The 22122-nt window shown below is 45.6% G+C and overlaps 2 protein-coding genes across 2 annotated transcripts in view; one reads left to right on the top strand and one right to left on the bottom strand.

Annotated features, from left to right (window-relative positions):
- LOC144483836 (uncharacterized) overlaps nucleotides 1–22122 on the bottom strand; it is a 284619-nt gene that overhangs the window by 48345 nt on the left and 214152 nt on the right. The gene's annotated exons all lie outside the window — the stretch shown is intronic.
- Nucleotides 7848–13527, top strand: LOC144483835 (uncharacterized). The gene is made up of 2 exons (XM_078202390.1): nucleotides 7848–7904; nucleotides 11823–13527. The coding sequence occupies exon 2, from the start codon at nucleotides 12174–12176 to the stop codon at nucleotides 12846–12848; it is 675 nt and encodes a 224-aa protein (XP_078058516.1). The 5' UTR covers nucleotides 7848–7904; nucleotides 11823–12173; the 3' UTR covers nucleotides 12849–13527.

Raw genomic sequence — 22122 nt, 5'->3', positions numbered from 1 at the left:
GCGGAGATGGAGGCCAGCCCGTCATAACCTATAACATTTCTGCCTTCCCACTGTCCATGAACCCAGGAGCCTATGGCCTAAATTATCAAAACCCATACGCCCTGCAAAGTCAGACTGACTGGAATAGAAATGGGAAAGGACAGGGAGGTGGTAGGCCACCCTATCAGAATCAGAGAGGACAGGGACAGGTTAATTATCAGACTCCGAGACAGGGACCATTGCCTGGCCCTTCAGGTGTGTGTTGGGGGTGCGGGGAGGCAGGGCACATAAAAAGGAATTGCCCGCGGAATTTCCCCAGACAGGGAGAAAACCAGCAGCAGACAGGCCAACAACTGATCCAAGGATCGCCAAACAGCATCCCGATGTTTCAAGGGCCGGTAAACCATCAGAATTCCCCATAGGGAGGCCCAGAGAACCCCGAAATGGTAGGACAGTACGTACAGATAACAGAAACTGCAGAGCAGGAACCTATAGTTAACGTTAGAGTAGGAGGGATCGAGGTCCCCATGATGATAGACACCGGCGCCACATGTACGTGCATGCAAACGAAGTATGCGGATCACTTACCATTGTCAAACCAGTTTGTAAAAACTGTGGGGTTCTCGGGGAAAGTAACATTAGCTCGAATGATGACGCCGGTGCCTGTTACCATTGGAAATAAGACAACCCATGTACCTATTTTAGTATGTGATAAAACTCCTTTAAATCTATTGGGAAGGGATGCAATCCTAGGTTTAGGACTGAAATTAGAATGCACTGAACAAGGAATTGATTTGATGGGAATGTATCCACTTGAAATACCAGGAAAGGAAGGGGTTAATGTATATTGGTTGGGAGATATAGAGGAACAAGTTAAAAAACAGATATGGGAAGTTTGGGGAAAGCTTATAAACACTTGGGTTCCACAAGCCAAATGGCCAAGAACAGAATTACACAGTACAATGATATTTGATGAAGGGCAGGAACCTGAGATACAGGAGAAATGGGAAAGGGAGGCAGGACGAGAACAGGAAATAAAGTCAGGAAGTATTTTAATCGGACTAGAGGGAGTAGCCCTCACAATTGTTAGGAATGAATGGGTTAACAAATGGTTCTCTGTATCTGGGGCGGAGCCACATGTCACATTGAAAGTGAATCCGGGATACAGATCAAAAGACCTAGGACCAATGGTGTTGAGAGCACAAGATTTAGAATTTGTCCAGACAGACAATGTAGATATTTGGACGTCCAGCAATGGACAAATGACGAAAATAATTTTGGATGTTAAAATGCTTGGGAAACCGAAGCAGATAACAATAGGAGTGCAAATCTAGAAACAGGAACTGGAGTGGAGAGAGAGGTTAGAGCAGGATTTGAACTCCCTCCCGCAGGAGTTGTGGTCCAGACAGGACACGGATGTAGGGAGGGTCAAAAACGCTAATCCAGTTGAAGTCAGATTAAAGACAGGATGCCAGGGGCCGTATAGGCCGCAGTACCCAATCAAGACAGAAGCAATTGAAGGAATTAGAGGGACGATTAAGGGATTGATAGAAGCAGGGGTATTAAAAGAAACCCGGAGCAGGTGTAATACACCGCTACTACCAGTGAAAAAGGCGGACGGAGAAAAATGGAGATTGGTGCATGATCTAAGGGCAATTAATGAGGTAGTGGAAGATATGCCAGCAGAGGTTCCAAACCCTTATACCTTGATGACAAATATACCACCTGAAAGTAGATGGTTTACTGTAATAGACCTATGTTCGGCATTTTTTAGTGTGCCACTAGCTCAAGAAAGTCAGTATCTCTTTGCATTTACGTACGAGGGGAAACAATACACATACAATAGGATGCCCCAAGGATTTAAACATTCCCCACATGTATTCAATCAGGTGTTGAGAGCAGATTTAGAAGGAATACAGTTGGAAGGAACACTGATACAATATGTGGATGATTTATTATTATGCACAGGAACACAAGAGCAATGCAGGAAGGATAGTTTAAAACTATTGAAAAGACTAGCAGAAGGGGGCCATAAAGTTTCCAGGAAAAAGCTGCAGCTGTGCCAGAAAAAGGTAGAATACTTGGGAAGAGAAATATCAGCAGGACAGAAGGAGATAGCTTCACAGCAAATAGAAGCAGTACTAAAGGTTCCGAAACCACGGACGGTGGGACAAATGATGACATTTTTGGGAATGACAGGATTCAGTTCAGAATGGGTGGAAAGCTATGCCGAAAAAACGCAGGCATTACGAAAGATAATGAAGGAGGCAGGGTGTGACGAATTAAAAGCCAAACTAAAATGGGATAAAGATGCTTCAGACGCATTTGAAAACGTGAAAAGAGAAATGGCACAGGCACCAGCATTGGCCTTACCGACCTATGACAAACCCTTTGACTTATTTGTGAGTAACAGAGAAGCCGGATTTGCTACAGCAATGTTAATGCAGGAAAATTGCAAGGGTAGACGAAGGCAGGCTGTAGCATATTACAGTACCAAGCTAGACGACGTAGCGATGGGATACCCTCCGTGCTATCAAGGCCTGGCAGCAGCTTGGTGGGCGTACGAAAAGGCAGCCACGGTCACAATGGGATATCCGATAAACATACATGTATACCATAAGGTAGCTGAATTGATTGAGCAAGGAAAATTTGTGCTGACACCTGCTAGGATCCATCATTATCGAATGCTAATTACATTTCCAGATATCACGATAATAAAGTGCAACAGAGTAAATCCAGCTGATTACATGCCATTACCTCATGAAGGAGAAGAACATGAATGCTTAAGAGAAGCAAAAACATTTATGAAACTGAGGAAAGATTTAAGAGCAGAGGGACTAGTGACAGAAGGGAAAAGGATACTGTATGTAGATGGCTCATGTTACAGGGATCACTTAGGAAACCACGCAGGCTATGCCATAGTTGAACAGAAAGGGGAAACACTTGAAGTCATAAAAGCAGAGAAATGTGAACAGCCCTGTTCGGCCCAATTAGCAGAGCTTAAAGCATTGACCAGAGCATGTGAGCTAGCAAACGGGGAAGCGGTGGAAATTTATACTGATTCGGCCTATGCCCACGGGGTCTGCCATCTGTTCGGGGCAATATGGAAGCAAAGGGGATTTATGAAAAGCGGAGGAGGACCAATACAACACGAAGGTCAAATCAGGGCTTTAATAAGGGCCATGATGGGTCCAAGGGAATTAGCCATAATTAAGTGTCAGGCGCATAAAAAGGGAGCAGACAGCATCACACAGGGAAACACCAAAGCCGACAAGGCAGCTAAAGAAGCGTCAGGATGCATTGAGGCTACGATAGCCCCAGTAGAAATAGCAAGGCCGCACCCAGGGCCAGGTACGGGGGATATCGAACCTCAGATCACATTAGAGGATGTAGCACAGTTACAGGAGGAAACCTCTGTAGCTGAAAAGGCAATGTGGAAAGATAGAGGAGCACTACAGGGACAACAGGACAGGATATGGAGAAATGGGGAGGGATTAGTCATAGCACCCACATCATTACTAACCGTACTAATTAGCGAAGCGCATGGAGTGGACCACTGTGCAAGAGGAGAAGTGGCTAGAAAGATCAAGAAGGAAGGATTCTGGTCACCATACCTGCAAAACTCGATTGACTACATACTAAGTCAGTGTGAGGTGTGTGCTCAGAATAATATCAGGAAGGGCATTACTGCCCCAATAGGGCATATACCCATTCCTGAAGGACCATTTAAACATCTATGCATGGACTATGTGGATATGGGAAAGATGGTAAGAGGGAAAAGATACATGCTAGTGATTATTGATAGATTCAGCAGATGGATAGAAGCAACGCCATCCAAAGATCAAGGATCTGGAACGGTGATTAACTTCCTGTCAAAAGAAATTATCCCAAGATTTGGCATACCCACGCAATTAAGTTCAGACAATGGATCTGCTTTTATAGGAAGGGCACTGAGAGAGACACTCTCGGCACTCCGAATAAAGCAGAAGTTTGGATGCGTATATCACCCTCAATCCCAAGGAATGGTGGAGAGAGCAAACGGGACCCTTAAGGCTAAAATAAGCAAAATTTGCAATGAAACAGGGAAAAACTGGATAGATGCTCTGCCATTGGCTCTAATGCAATACAGGAGTCAGGAAAACAGAATCACACATTTGAGCCCACATGAAATGATGACAGGAAGAGTAATGCCGGTACCTAAGATCAGGGGATCAGGAGGTCCTACGCTAGAATGTTTAGATCAAAGCACAAAAGAATATATACAACAATTAACTGTTATACATAGAACTATATTTGAACAGGAGAAAGCCAAGGAGGAGGAGAATCCGGTAACAGAACATCAGATCAAGCCTGGAGATCGAGTATACATCAGAAAGTTCCGGAGACGTTGGAACGAACCGAGACGAGAAGGACCGTTTGAAGTCACCAAAGTGTCTCCCACGGCTTTGCAAGTAGAAGGCAGTACACTGTGGTATCACTTGAACCATTGTACCAGAATGGTACCAGGGGTAGGGGAGAGAAGGGAAATTGAAGAAGTACACAGAGTGGATAGAGGTGATAGCGAGGAAGAAATAGAAATACACGGGGAGAATCGTGGGGAGGAGGAACAGAGCCAAGGAAGAACAAAAAGAATAGAGGATGATGAAAGTAGTTCTGTACATGAGCTGGCTGATGATACAAATGCCCAGCCTGAGCCTATTAGTCAAGGTGCCGAGGGAGGTGAGGACAGGGAAGGGGCCCCATTCCCCACCTGGGACTTGGAAACTATTTCCCTTAGGGACTTCCGTGACCCATAGAAAAGGAGAATGGGATACAGAGGACATAAGGGTGCAGAATCAGGAAGATAGAGTATTAAGACAAACAAGACGTAAACGATTTGTGAGCACAAATACTATTTGGGAGAAAGCGCAGAAAAACAAATGGTGGAAATGGGCTGAGTATACAGGTCAGAAAAACAGTGATGGGAAAGAGTGTGTAGTATGTGCATCAGAGAAACCTAACACCCAAGTAACTGATATACCATGGGGATCAGGAGACTGTAGAACCAGGAAACAAAGCTGGAGAAAGGAAAATTGCCGTCCATATACCACATATATAAGGTATCATATGATAGGGAATCGGAACTACTCGTATGAGAAGATAGACTGTTCCGGATCCGCATGTGCTAACCTTTGTAAAGGTAAGCCGCCGTTGTGTCAATACCACTGCATCCTGTTTGCTGGGGTAAAAAAGGGCATCTACAACTTGGCCCACAGATGTCCAAAGTGGCCAAAAACGGCAGTGAACGCAGTCCCAAAGGAATGGAGTGTAGAGCCCAACTTACAAATCCGAGATTGCTATTGGAGGGAAAGTAGCACAGGAAGTAGTGTGGGAAATTACACAGGAGAGTGTGAAAGGATTTGGAATATAACCGATGCTCTTTATCTGATCCTCTCAGGAGGGGGATGGGCACCCCCTCCTTATGTGTTAGACTATCAAGAAAATCAACTGGCCGATCTCTGGTGGCTTTGTGGCCCGGAGAAAGGACTATTGGCAAAATTACCACAGAATTGGAAGGGACTATGTGCTCGAGTTATGCTTGCCCAGAGCACTGTGATACTACCGGTGGAAAGAAAAATTAAATCACAAAGAATTAAGAGGGCATATACCCCTGACCCTACGGTAAAATTGGACGCAATCGGACAGCCCCGCGGCATCCCGAATGAGTTCAAAGCTAGGAACGAAATAGCTGCAGGGTTTGAATCCCTCTTTGTTTGGATCACACCCAGCAAGAATACTGAGTGGATCAATTACATCTATTATAATCAGCAGAGGTTTATTAATTATACGAATGATGCCCTGGAGGCCTTAGGAGAGCAGTTGGATGTGACCAGCAAAATGGCGTGGCAAAATCGACAGGCGTTAGATTGGCTCCTGGCAGAGAAAGGAGGAGTGTGTGTTATGTTTGGGGATCAGTGCTGCACATTTATCCCTAATAACACTAATCCAGAGGGGTCATTTACACAAGCCATGAATAAGTTAAAAAATCTTAAGAAAGAAGTGAAAGAAAATGCTGGGTTTGGGCATGAGGTATGGAGTTGGCTGGACAGAATATTAGGAAGATGGGGGGCGTGGTTTGCCAAAGCTGGAGCTGTAGCAATCGCAACAATAATCATTCTGGAATTGATATTTTGTTGTTTTTTACCCGCCCTGAGATCCTTCCTTACCAGAGTGGCAGCGCGGCAGATGGTGACGCGGGTGCTAAGCAGCTCACGCTCGAGAGAAAAAACAGAGGAATGGGAAAATCTTGAGCCGCCCCCGCTGAGTGGATTCACAATGACCTTGGTCGAAGTTGAAACTCGTCACTCTGTAAAATAACTACAATAGTGGAAGATCACCTTGTGGAAACAACAGCACCTTGCTGAAGTCCGCGCGAAACCAGGAGAACTTAGTCTGTACACAGGAATCAGTCTTTTTCCCTTCCCTAGACAAGAGTGGGAAGGTTTTTGGCTGATGACTGTCAGGGGCAGGCAATCTGGAGGAGCAACCCAAAAATTAGAACCAGGATAGACAAATTATGATAAAGTTAGAATAGGGACACTGATCCCTGACCAAAATAGTCGGCTCCTCCACATCGCCTGGGAAAAATGATTAAAATAAAATACAAATGGGATTGAGCAAGGGGATTATTTGAACTTGATAATTGGGATGAGGCTAGGAAAGCCTCAAAGGGGGGATTGTAAGGGAAATTGTATTAGATATTGTATGAGTTTAGTATGGAATTCAGATTCATAGGTCTTAGTGAAGTGATAAAGCAGATTTAGGTCTTAGTGAAGTGATAAAGCAGATTTAGGTGAGTAGTGAGATGGGTATATAACCTAAAATAACTTCGTGTGACCTAATATAATCAAGTGTAGTCGATATGATCAAAGTGGAGAAACTAGAGAAGTAATATAGCAATCACTAATTAAGGAAAGCAGACAATAGTCACTTAAGAAAACAAGGAAGACTGCTCGGTGGTTCAACTTAATAGTGGACCATAAATCAGCAGGGGGGATGTCTTTTCTTCTAAACACATTCGCCTTAGCCTACAAAACCACGATTATTGTACAAACAGAAAAGTTCAGATAAGAGCAAGAGTTATAACCACCATGGTTTAAGAAACGAAGAGATATAACAGGGAACGACCAAATGTAAAGAAAACAGATAAAGGGTCAACTAAAAATAATGGTGGCCAAAGAAAGATAGGGCTGTAGGGTAAGATAACAACCAAGGACAGGCTGTAAAAGGGAGAGGAGGATCTTGAAATATGAGGCTGAAATGTACATAAAAGACTGTAAGCCCAAGGGCTCTTTGGAGTGTTCCGGACGTTCCCGACTTTATCTCTTGTGCTGAGAAATAAAGTCTATTGCTTGGAAGATCGCTGCTCAGACTCTCTGTTTTAATTGATGTGAATAAATTGTCGTCCTGGGGAACCACGACACTAACCACCATACCACCCATATAGATCCAGGAGAGAGTAGCCCGACCCAGCTGCACAACAGTGGAGAGGGATGGAGCAGGATAATGTGGGCGACCTTATCAAAGGCTGCAAATCGGTCGAGGATGAGAAGGGAGAGTTTATCTTTGTCGCAGTCACATAGGATGACTGTGCGGACTTTGACAAGAGATGTTTCAGTAATGTGGCAAGGCAGAAACCTGATTGAAGAATTCAAATATGGAGTTCTGGGGAAGATGGCCTTGCCTTTTGGGACATGACAAAACATTGTGTGAATGAGGGGGCGGGGCTGGAGGACCAGTGAGAGCGGCTGGTCCTCCAACTAATAGGAGTGAATGAGGGGGCGGGGCTGAGGGTGGGTTGCATTGTGGGGATCTGGAGCATGCGCAGTGCCGATCACTGAGGATTGAGACGGTTGTGGAAATATTCAGTCCACGCGATAAAACGGGTAAATCAGGAATGAGCGATGGGGCCGGTGGGTGGGCGGGCTTGGAGGCTTCATAAAAATCCCGTGTAGGCCGCAAGTTCCCAATAGGAAGCTCGGATTCGATATTTGAACCGTTGACAACTGCTCGGGCTTTTCCCCCGATTCAGGCCCGGGTGAACGACCGCCATCTTCACAGTGTGCGGCTGAGCGCACGCGCAAACAGAGGGCGCTCCAGGTCCAGCCCCGCCCCTCATTCAGTCTGATTGGTCGGAGGACCAGCCACTCCTGCTCGGTCCTCCAGCCCAGCCCCTCTTCCTATTGGACCGGAGCCGCCGTCAATCAGTCCCCGGGCATTGTGAGCTGGAACAAACCCTTCAGAATCATTGTCAGCTCCCTGGTTTGCAGCTGCGGGGCTTCTCCCTCCCTCCCGGGAACAGGCCCAGGTTAACGGCCCCATCCTGGCTCAGCCACTGGAGGATGGTTCACATCAGAGGATGGGGGAGGGGGACAATAAGTTATACAATCCTGACAGTGCAGAAGGAGGCCATTCGGCCCAGTGAGTCTGCACCGACCACAACCCCATCCCTCACTGTTTGTATGTTCCCACAATTCTGGGAGACGCCAGCCTCACACAGCCTGACCTCAGTTCTGGCAAGACCCAGAGTTGCTGAGCAGAAACTGATAGCCAAGTTTCGCACACATGAGGACGGCCTCAACCGGGATCTTGGGTTCATGTCACACTATCTGTAACCCCCACGACTTGCCTGGGCTTGCAAAATCTCACAAATTGTCCTGTCTGGAGACAATACACATCTCTTTAACCTGTGCTTAACCCTCTCTCCACTCGCATTGTCTGTACCTTTAAGACTTGATTACCTGTAAAGACTCGCATTCCAATCATTATTCTGTAAATTGAGTTTGTGTCTTTTTATGCCCTGTTTGTAATCAGAACTCCCACTCACCTGACGAAGGGGCAGCGCTCCGAAAGCTAGTGGCGTTTGCTACCAAATAAACCTGTTCGACCTTAACCTGGTGTTGTGAGACTTCTTACTGTTTTTACACCAGTCCAACGCCAGTATCTCCACATCATGACATTTAAGGGGACAGTAAATTAATATAGGACAGATATAGGACACTGCGGGCGTGCGGTGGACTGAAAGGATTGAGTATGTGGACTTTAAGAAAGAGGTTGTGCTGGAATCTTTGAATGGCATCAAGATAGATAAGTCGCCGGGTCCGGATGGGATGTACCCCAGGTTACTGTGGGAGGCGAGCGAAGAGATTGCAGAGCCTCTGGCGATGATCTTTGCGTCGTCGATGGAGACGGGAGAGGTGCCGGAGGATTGCAGATGTGGTTCCTATTTTCAAGAAGGGGAATAGGGATAGCCCAGGAAATTACCGACCGGTGAGTCTAACCTCAGTCGTTGGTAAACTGATGGAGAAGATCCTGAGGGACAGGATATATGAGCATTTAGAGAGGTTTAGTATGCTCAAGAGTACTCAGCATGGCTTTGTCAAGGGCAGGTCGTGCCTTATGAGCCTGGTGGAGTTCTTCGAAAATGTGACTAAACACATTGACGAAGGGAAGGCGGTAGATGTGGTTTATATGTATTTTAGCAAGGCGTTCGATAAGGTCCCCTATGCAAGGCTTCCAGAAAAAGTAAGAGGGCATGGGCTCCAAGGGGCTTCTGCCCGGTGGATCCAGAACTGGCTTGCCCAAAGGAGGCAGAGAGTGGGTATAGATGGGTATTTTTCTCAAAGGAGGTCGGTCACCAGTGGTGTGTCCCAGGGAGCTGTTCTGGGATTCTTGCTGTTTGTCATTTTCATAAATGACCTGGATGAGGAAGCGGAGGGATGGGTTGGTAAGTTTGCCGATGACACGAAGGTTGGTGGGGTTGTGGATAGTCTGGAGGGATGTCAGAAGTTACAGAGGGACATTGATAGGATGCAAGACTGGGCGGACAAGTGGCAGATGGACTTCAATCCAGATAAATGCGTCGTGGTCCATTTTGGTAGGTCAAATGGGATGAAGGAGTACAATATAAAGGGAAAGACTCTTAGTACTGTAGAGGATCAGAAGGACCTTGGGGTCCGGGTCCATAGGACTCTAAAATCGGCCCCGCAGGTGGAGGAGGTGGTTAAGAAGGCATATGGTGTGCTGGCATTTATCAATCAAGGGTTTGAGTTTAGGAGTCTGGGGATAATGATGCAGCTATATAAGACCCTCGTCAGACCCCACTTGGAGTACTGTGCTCAGTTCTGGTTGCCTCACTATAGGAAGGATGTGGAAAAGATTGAAAGGGTGCAGAGGAGATTTACAAGGATGTTGCCTGGATTGAGTGGCATGCCTTATGAGGATAGGCTGAGGGAGCTCGGTCTTTTCTCCTTGGAGAGACGAAGGATGAGAGGAGACCTAATAGAGGTGTATAAGATGTTGAGAGGCATAGATCGGGTGGACTCTCAGAGGCTTTTTCCCAGGGTGGAAATGTCTGCTACGAGAGGACACAGGTTTAGGGTCTGGGGGGTAGGTACAGGGGAGATGTTAGGGGTAGGTTTTTCACACAGAGGGTGGTGGGCGAGTGAAATCGGCTGCCGTCAGTGGTTGTGGAGGCGAACTCAATAGAGTCTTTTAAGAGACTCCTGGATGAGTACATGGGTCCTAATAGGATGGAGGGTTGTTGGTCGGTCTAGAAGGTAGGAATGTGTTCGGCACAACTTGTGGGCCGAAGGGCCTGTTTGTGCTGTAGTTTTTCTATGTTTCTATATGTCTAGTGTATATGGTACCCAGATTAGATATTTATGTTGCTGTAATAAAATACATTTATTATTATTTCTTGCATTGTAATATAAGGCTGCAGCGATGTTATACATTTCCAGTCATAAAGTCATTACAGCACAGAAGGAATCCATTTGGTAACTCGAGTCCAGTCTGACTCTCTGTATAACATTCCAGTCCCATTCTCACTCTATATCCCATTCTCTTGAAAGTTTATTTCCTTCAAGTGCCCATCCACTTTCATTTTTAAATAGAATCCATAGATATGGATGGAGAGTTACAACTTTTTGGGAATGAAATAGGAAAGAATGTTCCATATAAACTGGAATTGTCTGCTCTGAATTTCTATCCTATACTGACTGTGATGACTTTTACAAACTCATTTCATCGGATTTTGAAGGAGGAATCACAGGCAAAAATCTCAATCGTCACGTCTGGACAGAGTCATATTCCTTGGGATCTGAATATCTTGTAATATGGAACTGTAGCTACGTTATATATTTCCAGACATCTCTTCCCTCAGAGGGTTGTGAGTCTTTTGGATTTCTCTTCCACAGGGACCAGTGGAGGCTGAGGATCATTGAATATATTCCAGTTAGACAGATTTTTGACTGACAAGGGTGTTGAGGGTTATGGGGAACAGACAAGAAGATGGAGCAAAAGCTAAGATGTGGGGGGATTTCTTCACTCAAGGATGTGGTAAAGCTTTGGAATCTCAACCCCTGAGGACAGTGAAGCCTCAGTCATCAACTATTTTCAAGAGAGAGATTGATTGGTTTCCAGATATTGAGGATATCAAGGGATATGGGTTTAGTGTGGGGAGAATGATGCTGAGGTAGATAAACGAATTATCTCATTGAATAATTTAAAAGGCTCGATGGGCCAAATGGCCGACTGCAGCTCCTATTTGTTATGGTCTCTGTGTCCAGGACAGGAAGCAGTGAGCATGGATCTGTCAATCAGCCTCAATCAGCACCTTCAGGAGAATTGGGAGGGTGAATATTAGATACAGCAGAGAGAGAATGGAGGGAGAGTGTGTGGGATGGAGATTCACAGCTTTTTGGGACTGAAATAGGAAAGAATGTTCCATAGAAACTAGAATTGTCTGTTCTGAATTTCTATCCTGTACTGACACTGATGACTTTTATAAACTTGTTTTACAGGATATTGAAAGAGGAATCGCAGACCGAAATCTCAAACGTCACGTCTAGATCTGACAGAGTCATATTCCTTGGGAGCTGAATATCATTGGCCTTTGAATCTGGAACGAGAAATGATTGTCCGGTCTGTTGATTTGAAAAGATTTCAAATGTCAGTGTGACTGGAAAAGCACCAACACACTGCCACAGTCGAGTGAGAGTGTTCCAATGCACTGACTAAAGAGCTTTAACCAGTTACACAGCCTGAATAAATATCACACCATTCACAGCGGGGAGAGACTGTAATCTTGTTGTGAGTGAGGACGAGGCTTCAACTGATTGTCCACCCAAGAGAGTGGCAAGGACACCTGCACCATGGAGAAACCGTGGAAATGTGGGGACTGTGGGAAGAGATCCAGAGCCCCATCAGAGCTGGAAGCTCATCGGCGCAGCCACACTGGGGAGAGACCGTTCACGTGTTCTCAGTGTGGGGAGGGATTCACTCAGTCATCCAGCCTGCAGACACACCAGCGAGTTCACACTGGGGAGAGACCGTTCACGTGTTCTCAGTGTGGGGAGGGATTCAGTTATTTATCCAGCCTGCAGACACATCAGCGAGTTCACACTGGGGAGAGACCATTCACCTGCCCTCAATGTGGGAAGGGATTCGCTTGTTCATCCAACCTGCGGGCACACAAGTGGGTTCACACTGGGGAGAGGCCGTTCACCTGCTCTCAGTGTGGGAAGGGATTCACTCGGCTTTCCGACCTGCGGACACATGAGCACATTCATTCTGGGGAGAGGCCATTCACCTGCTCTCAGTGTGGGAAGGGATTCACTCAGTCATCCCACCTGCACAAACACCATCGTGTTCACACTGGGGAGAGGCCGTTCACCTGCCCTCAGTGTGGGAAGGGATTCTGTGATTCATCCAGTCTGCGGATACACCAGCGAGTTCACACTGGGGAGAGGCCGTTCACCTGCTCTGTGTGTGAGAAGAGATTCAGTCTTTCATCCCACCTGCGGAGACACCAGCGAGTTCACAAGTGATTCGAGGGGTTGGATTCTGCTGTTATTGTTTCTGCTCTCAATTACACCCAGGACTGCATTTTGTTCATTCTCACAGTTGGTCAATGGGGAGACTCGGAGGGTTTCTTTCTGCTGGACTGGCCGGTCTCACGCCTTTGCCTCCAGTGGGCTGATGCTCTTTGAGTCTTGTTGCGAATACCTGGTTTCAAATTTCACACGGATCACAGAGTGACAGGGTGTTAGGAAGTTAAGAGTCACTATTTCTGTTTGAAACCCCCTCAAATGCCTATCCAATTTCCTTTGTAATTGTTCATTGTCTCCACTTCCTCCACCCTCGTAGGCAGCGAGTTCCAGGTCATTACCATTTGCTGCATCAAAATTTTCTTCCTCACATCTCCCCCGCCTTGCATCTCTGACCCAAAACCATAAATCTGTGTCCCCCTCGTCCTTGTCCCACCAGCGAATGGGAACAGCTTTTCTTTGTCCACCTTATCTAAACCTGTCAGAATCTTGTCCACCTCTATCAAATCTTCCCTCAACCTCCTTTGCTCCAAGGGGAACAACCCCAGTCTGACATTGACAATAAAGAACAAACTAACAGAATGTGTTAATACCTGAAATCAAATGAGAATATTTAATTTCTGTTTTAAAGATATTATGAATATATTGTCCTGGACAATAAAGGAATTGGAATAACTCACCTTGGGGGGTGTGTGGTTGAATGGAATATATCAATCTTGTATCCACCTACAGTGAGTGAAAATCTGGAATGTGTAGCTGGAAATCCCTCCCTGTGGGCTTCCTTACACCTCAGGCATTGTAGCAGTTTAAGAAGGCAGTGTTGGGGTTGACCATGGCCGAGGCAGCTGCATACAGCCACATATTCTGTTATAATTGAAGGACAGTGAGAGTTTTAACAACACCAGGTTAAAGTCCAACAGGTTTATTTGGTAGCAAATGCCATTAGCTTTCAGAGCGCTGCTCCTTCATCAGTTGGAGTGGAAATCTGCTCCCAAACAGGGCACAGAGACACAAAATCAATTTACAGAATACTGATTAGAATGTGAATCTCTACAGCCAACCAGGTCTTAAAGATACAGACAATGTGAGTGGAGGGAGCATTAAGCACAGGTTAAAGAGATGTGTATTATCTCCAGACAGGACAACCAGTGAGATTCTGCAAGTCCAGGAGGCAAGCTGTGGGGGTTACTGATAGTGTGACATAAAGCCAATTTATCTTTCAAGGGGTGAGTGTCTCAGAGGTATGCAACTGGAAAACATTTTCCATTCACCTCCTGCGTTGCTGCAGTATATAGATATTGTTCTCACTCTGCCAGCAGGGCTGTGGGATTAATTATTCAGATCTTAAAGACAGCCCAACTGGGCAGGATGTGCCAAATGGTTTCCATCTGTGATGTATCGTTCCACAAAACAGAATATTCAGCATAGAACATAGAACAGTACAGCACAGAACAGGCCCTTCGGCCCACGATGTTGTGCCGAGCTTTATCTGAAACCAAGATCAAGCTATCCCACTCCCTATCATCCTGGTGTGCTCCATGTGCCTATCCAATAATCGCTTAAATGTTCCTAAAGTGTCTGACTCCACTATCACTGCAGGCAGTCCATTCCACACCCCAACCACTCTCTGCATAAAGAACCTACCTCTGATATCCTTCCTATATCTCCCACCTCGAACCCTATAGTTATGCCCCCTTGTAATAGCTCCATTCACCCGAGGAAATAGTCTTTGAACATTCACTCCATCTATCCCCTTCATCATTTTATAAACCTCTATTAAGTCTCCCCTCAGCCTCCTCCGCTCCGGAGAGAACAGCCCGAGCTCCCTCAACCTTTCCTCATAAGACCTACCCTCCAAACCAGGCAGCATCCTGGTAAATCTCCTCTGCACTCTTTCCAGCGCTTCCACATTCTTCTTATAGTGAGGTGACCAGAACTGCACACAATATTCCAAATGTGGTCTCACCAAGGTCCTGTACAGTTGCAGCATAACCCCACGGCTCTTAAACTCCAACCCCCTGTTAATAAAAGCTAACACACTATAGGCCTTCTTCACAGCTCTATCCACTTGAGTGGCAACCTTTAGAGATCTGTGGATATGGACCCCAAGATCTCTCTGTTCCTCCACAGTCTTCAGAACCCTACCTTTGACCCTGTAATCCACATTTAAATTAGTCCTACCAAAATGAATCACCTCACATTTATCAGGGTTAAACTCCATTTGCCATTTTTCAGCCCAGCTTTGCATCCTATCTATGTCTCTTTGCAGCCGACAACAGCCCTCCACCTCATCCACTACTCCACCAATCTTGGTGTCATCAGCAAATTTACTGATCCACCCTTCAGCCTCCTCCTCTAAGTCATGAATAAAAATCACAAAGAGCAGAGGACCAAGCACTGATCCCTGTGGCACTCCGCTAGCAACCTGCCTCCAATCCGAAAATTTTCCATCCACCACCACCCTCTGTCTTCGATTAGACAGCCAGTTACCTATCCAATCGGCCAACTTTCCCTCTTTCTCACACCTCCTCACTTTCATCATAAGCCGACTGTGGGGGATCTTATCAAACGCCTTACTAAAATCCATGTATATGACATCAACTGCTCGACCTTCATCAACACACTTAGTTACCTCCTCAAAAAATTCTATCAAATGTGTGAGGCACGACTTGCCCTTCACAAATCCGTGCTGACTATCCCGGATTAATCCGCATCTTTCTAAATGGTCTAAATAAAGGGTCTGAAGGCAGAGCTGGTTAAGCCACACAAAATAAGGGACATTTGATTGTTTGATCTTTGATTTGTTTTGAATTATTGTTATTGCGTATTGTTATGATCCTGGTTGGGACTGTTGACAGAGAAATTTGAACCCAGTGAGTAACAAAGAATTACGCCACAAAATTCTATGCATGTAAACAAAAACAAACTTTATTGGATATGAAAAACAAAAGAAAATTAAAAACCAATACGACAAACAGAACACTGTAGTTTAGAAAGACTTACATTATAAACTCAGTTCTACTTTTTAACTTCTACCCCCAAGATTTCCCTTCTAAACGATATCTTGAAGGTTCATTCAGTTCTGTTCCTGTGAACATATGGAAGGTACATCAAAGCTCCCCAGAATTCACTTTAATTCTCCTCAGTATTCCAGCTATTTTCCAAGATTTCATGGGGGTCTTTTCATTAACTTTTGACTGAACAACCCTCCAACTTTCCTTCAGGGCCTCAAAACTGTGGAACTCCTCAGTCCAAGCCTGAGCTTCACTGCCTTCTTGCTGAGGGATTTAAACATGAGAAACAGCCCTGGTCCCTCATGATCCTCGAGGCTTCTACTCCCACAGCTGGTTCACAGCTCCCGCTCCCACAGCTGGTTCACAGTTCCTGCTCCCACAGCTGGTTCACAGCTCCCGCTCCCACAGCTGGTTCACAGTGGGAGTGTCATTGGCCGAGTAATGCAGAAACCCAGCAAAGGATCCGGGGACAGGCAGCTGGTGGGATTTGAATTCAGTGAATCAATCTGGAATTATATTAAGTTAGTCTCAGTAACGGTGACCATGAAACTATCATCGATTGTTGTAAAAACCTGTCCGGTTCACCCTATTAATGCTCCCTATTAGGGAAGGAAATCTGCCATCCTTACCCGGTCTGGCCTACATGTGAATCCAGACCCACACAGCGATGTGGGTGAATCTTAACTGCCCCTCTGAAATGGCCGAGCAAGTCACTCCATTCAGGGGCAATTAGGAGATGAGCAACGTGTGCTGGGGCTTTGCCAGCAGTGTCCACATCCCAGGAAAGACTAAAGAATATTCCACGGAAAGTGATGGGTGATTTGAAATGAATTGAAAGTAGGTCAGGAGGTGCTCGTATCGTCCAGAGCTGCTTTTCAATGGATCCTCCTGTTTAAAATAAAAACACATCAGTGTGCCCCTTTCCCAGACACAGTTGACCTTGGAATATCACAATGCTGTTTTTAAACATTCCTGTGTTAAAGAATCAGTCATTTAGAATTGTGAAACAGACAGAAATTAAACGGTCCGTTTTTCCTGGGATCCTCCTGTGCCTGGCACCGGTGTCCTGAACAAGGTTATTAACATTCTCTGGGTTAAAGGTTCCTCCTGGTTCTTGCTGTCTGTTGTGTCCTTTGTCACAGTCTGTACCAGGGCATTTCTATTGAAAGGTTGTTAAGAAATTCCAGTGAATTCCAGCCCCTTGTGTAACGTTCCATTTGGTGTGTGTCAGATTCAGAGATGTCCACGTGTGTGTGAAAAGGGTTCTGGGTAAGGGTTTTAACCCTTCTTTCCCCGTTAGTAACAATGAGCCCTGTATTCAATTCTAAAGTATAAAGTCCTCATTCGATATCAATTCTACCTGTTATCTACATTTCACCAACCAGTCTATATTTTCATCACAGGACTGCAGTGGGAGCACCGTCAACATCTTACTGACTGGATTGATTTTATCGAGGAGGTGACGAAGGTGATCGATGAAGGTAGAGCAGTGGATGTTGTGAACATGGATTTTAGTAAGGCTTTCGACAAGGTCCCTCATGGTCGGCTCATCCAGAAGATTAAGATGCATGGGATTCACGGTGACTTGGCCGCTCGGATTCAGAATTGACTTGCCCATAGAAGTCAGAGAGTAGTGGTGGAGGGTGTTTTTCTGGCTGGAAGTCCATGACTAGTGGTGTTCTGCAGGGATCCGTACTGGGACCTGCGCTATTTGTGACATATATAAATGACTTGGATGAAAACGTGGATGGGTGGGTTAGTAAGCTGGCAGATGTCACAAAACTAGATGGAGTTGTAGATAATGTAGAAGGTTGTGAAAGGTTACAGTGGGATGTAGATCAGCTGCAGATATGAGCGGAGAAATGGCAGATGGATTTTAATCCAGACAAGTGAGAGGTGCTGCACTTTGGAAGATCAAATATTAAGGATAAGTATACAGTTAATGTACAGAGGGATCTTGTGGTTCAAGTCCATAGCTTCCTGAAATTAGCCACACAAATGTTTAGTCGGTAAAGGCATATGGCATGCTTGCCTTTATTGAGTACAAGAGTCAGCATGCCATGTTGCAGCTTTATAAAACTTTGTTTGGGCCGCACTTAGAATATTGCGTTCAATTCTGGTCGCCACATTACAGAAAGGATGCAGAGGTTTTGATGAGGGTGCAGAAGAGGTTTCCCAGGATGCTGCCTGGATTGGAGGGTGTGAGCGACTGACAAACGAGGGTTGTTTTCTCGATAGTGGCGGAGGGTGAGGGGAGACCTGATAGCAGTCTATAAAATAAGAGACATGGAATCTTTTCCCCCAGAGTCGATATGTCTAATACCAGGGAGCATGCACTGAAGGTGAAACGGGGAAAGTTCAAAGGAGATGTGAGAGGTAAGTGTTTTTACACAGAGAGTGGTAGGTGTCTGGAACACGCTGCCAGGGATGGTGGTGGAGGCAGATACGATAGGGGCGTTTAAGGGGGTTTTAAATAAGCACATGAATATGCAAGGAATAGAGGAGTATGGACCAAGGGCAGGCAGAAAGGAATAGTTTAATTTGGCATCATGTTCGACACAACATGGTGGGCTGAAGGGTCTGTTCCTGTGCTGTACTGTTCTACGTTCTATTTGTGATCTCCATTTAGAAAAAGGAAATAGAGGCACTGGAGAAGGGGCAAGAAAGATTCACAAGAATAATCCCAGAACTGTCATCACTTGTGAACTCACTGGTGATTCACCAAGTTTGCTGACTGAGTGAATCCCTTCCCAGTCAGAGCAGGTGACCAGCCTCTGCCTGGTGTGAACTCACTGGTGGGACATTAGTTCCCGAGAGCTTTTGAAGCCACGCCCACATTTAAAGGGTCTCTCCTGGGTGTGATGATGTTGTGTCTGGGCAGGCTGGATAACCGAGTAAATCCTTTCGCACACACTAAGCAGGTGAATTGTTTCTCCCCGGTGTGAACTCACTGGTGTTTCAGCAGTGTTGATGATATTCTAAACCTCCTTGAACAGTGAGAGCAGCTGAACGGCCTCTCCCCGGTGTGAATGTGCTCGGGGATCGTCAGTTCCTGAGAGCTTCTGAAGCCGGCCTCTCAGGCAGAGCATTTAAAGGGTCTCTCCTTGGAGTGAGTGGTTTTGTGTTTCTGCAGGCTGGATGACTGAGTGAATCCTTTCCCACACACAGAGCAGGTGAACGGTCTCTCCCCAGTGTGAACTCGCTGGTGGGACACCAGTTCTCCAGAGCTTTTGAATCCACTCCCACAGTTAGAACATTTAAAACGGTCTCTCTTTGGTGTGAGTGAGATTGTGCCTGCGCAGGTTCGATGAATGAGTGAATCCCTTCCCACACATAGAGCAGGTGAATGGTCTCTCCCCGGTGTGAACTCGCTGGTGTTTCCGCAGGTTGTATGATGTTCTAAACCTCTTTGAGCAGCGAGAGCAGCTGAACGGTCTCTCCTCAGTGTGAATGCGCTGGTGGATCATCAGTACCTGAGAGCTTTTGAATCCACTCCCACAGTCAGAGCATTTAAACGGTCTCTCATTGGTGTGAGTGACTCGGTGTCTCAGCAGGTGGGATGAATGAATGAACCCCTTCCCACACACAGAGCAGGTGAACGGTCTCTCCCCAGTGTAAACTCGCTGGTGTATCTGCAGGATGGCTAAAGTTCTAAATCTCTTTGAGCAGTGAGAGCAGCTGAATGGTCTGTCCTCGGTGTGAATGCGCTGGTGGGACATCAGATCTCCAGAGCTTTTAAAACCACTCCCACAGTCAGAGCATGTAAATGGTCTCTCATTGGTGTGAGTGAGATTGTGTGTCTGCAGGCTGGATAACTGACTGAGTCCCTTCCCACACACAGAGCAGGTGAACGGCCTCTCCCCAGTGTGACTGCGTTGATGAATTTCCAGCCGAGATGAGGATATGAATCTCTTCCCACAGTCCCCACATTTCCACGCTTTCTCCATGGTGCGAGTGTCCTTGTGACTCTCCAGGTTAAACAATCAGTTAAATCTGACACAGAACACAGGTACAGTCTCTCCCCTGTGAATGCTGCGATGTATTTTCAGGCTGTGTAACTGGTTAAAGCTCTTTCCACACTCAGTGCACTGGAACACTCTCACTCGGGTGTGTGTATCTCAGTGCATTTCTAGTCACAGCGATGTTTACAATCTTTTGAAGCCAAGAGGCCAAACAAACATTTCTCCTGCTAGGTTCAAAGGCCAATGATATTCAGGTCCCAAGAAATTGAGTCACTCTGTCAGATCTCGATGTGATGTTGGAGATTTCTGTCTGATTTCTCCTTGTCTAATATCCTGTAAGTCAATTTAGAAAAAAACATCGCAATTCAGAATATGATCGAAATTCAAATCGACATTTCTAGTTAATGGAGCGTTCATTAAAGACACAGTCATGGAGCATTAAACTTGCCGAGCAGGGCCTCCCGTATCAGCACACAGGCAGCTGCTTTGTGAGACTGCCAGCAGTACGGACAAGTCAGAGATCAGGGCGTCCTCAGAAGTGGGATTCATTGTGAAAGCTCAGGGACGGTTGATAAGATGCAGCAATTCTATGATTCTAATGAACGTTCTTTCCTCTCTCATTCCGCAAAAGCTGCGAATCTCCATCTCACACACTCTCCCTCCATTCTCACTCTGCTGTATCTAATATTCACCCTCCCAATTCTCCTGAAGGTGCTGATTGAGGCTGATTGACAGATCCATGCTCACTGCTTCCTGTCCAGCACAGAAATCATAACAAATAGGAGCTGCAGTCAGCATTCGGCCCATCGAGTCTGCTCAACCATTCATTGAGATTATTGGTTGATCTACCTCAGCATTATTTTCCCCACACTATCCCCCATATCCATCGATATCTTCAATATCTAGAAACCTATCTATCCCTCTCTTGAAAATTCTTGATGACTGAGGCTCTGTAGTCTTCTGGGGTAGAGAATCCAAAACATCACCACGTCCTTGAGTGAAGAAATCCTTCCTCATCTGAGCTTTCTCTCCATTTTGCAGCCTGTTCCCAATAATTATTGACTCCCTTGTCATTCAAAAACTGTCTAACTCATCCTTGAATATATTCAATCCCTCCACTGGTCCCTATGGAAGAGAAATCTAGATACTAACAATTCTCTGAGGGAAGAGATTGTTGGAAATATATAATATAGCTGCAGTCCAAAATTACACAGCCAGATATAATAAGTGTATTTTATTACAGAGCTATAAATAATATATTGAATCTGTACCATATAACAACAGGGGAGCTGATAACCTCGTGGTATTATCACCAGACTATTAATCCAGAAACTTAGCTAATGCTCTGGGGACCCAGGTTCGAATCCTGCCACGGCAGATGGTGGAATTTGAATTTAAAAACAAAATCTGGAATTAAGAATCTACTGATGACCATGAAACCATTGTCGATTGACCAGAAAAACCCATCTGGTTCATTAATGTGCTTTAGGGAAGGAAATCTGCTGTCCTTACCCAGTCTGGCCTACATGTGACTCCAGAGCCACAGCAATGTGGTTGACTCTCAAACAGCTTCTGAAATGGCCCAGCGAGCCACTCAGTTCAAGGGCAGTTAGGGATGGGCAATAAATGCTGGCCCAGCAACACCCATATCCCAAGGATGAATAAAAAAAACATCAGACACATCTCTGTCCTATATTAGTTTACTGTCCCCTTTAATATATTTCAGAAATTAGATGGGCACACGAAGGAAATAAAGTTGCAGGGGAAAGGGAATATAGAAAGGGAATGGGACTGATTGGATTGTTCGACAGAGAGTCGGCAGGGAATCGAGTTATTGAATGGACTCCTTCTGCGCTGTAATGACTCAATGAGTGGAAATATATAACATAGCTTCATTGCTACATTACAAGACAAGAAATAATAATAAATGTACTTTGTTACAGAACCATAAATAATATACCAAATCTATAATATAACAACACGAGGCATATCTCTGCCCTCTATTAATTTGTTGTTCTTTTAAATGTCAGCCATCTCCGAGGGAAACCAGCCCTTTAATTGTGAACATTAGGAAAGGGACCTTTGAGCCAGACAAATCAATGTGTCAAGCTGAGGGAGCAAAGGATGTCAATGTCTTTCAGAGAAAGAGACCCGGGCCAACCTTTCCAGAGTCTGCAGCCTCCCTGGATTCACTTCCTTTCCTTTCAGTTGCTGCAAGTCCCCAGTTTCCCCCAGAATGAGAAAAGAAATGGAAAGGGGGAAAAAAGAAAGTATTTTACTCACAGATGTTGGAGACAG

The sequence above is a fragment of the Mustelus asterias genome, unplaced genomic scaffold, assembly GCF_964213995.1.
Source record: "Mustelus asterias unplaced genomic scaffold, sMusAst1.hap1.1 HAP1_SCAFFOLD_79, whole genome shotgun sequence".
NCBI lineage: Eukaryota > Metazoa > Chordata > Chondrichthyes > Carcharhiniformes > Triakidae > Mustelus > Mustelus asterias.
This window is presented reverse-complemented; position numbering and strand designations above follow the sequence as displayed.

Excerpts from the sequence above, each read along its gene's own strand:
- LOC144483835 (XM_078202390.1), top strand. The coding sequence starts at position 12,174 with ATGGAGAAACCGTGGAAATGTGGGGACTGTGGGAAGAGATCCAGAGCC.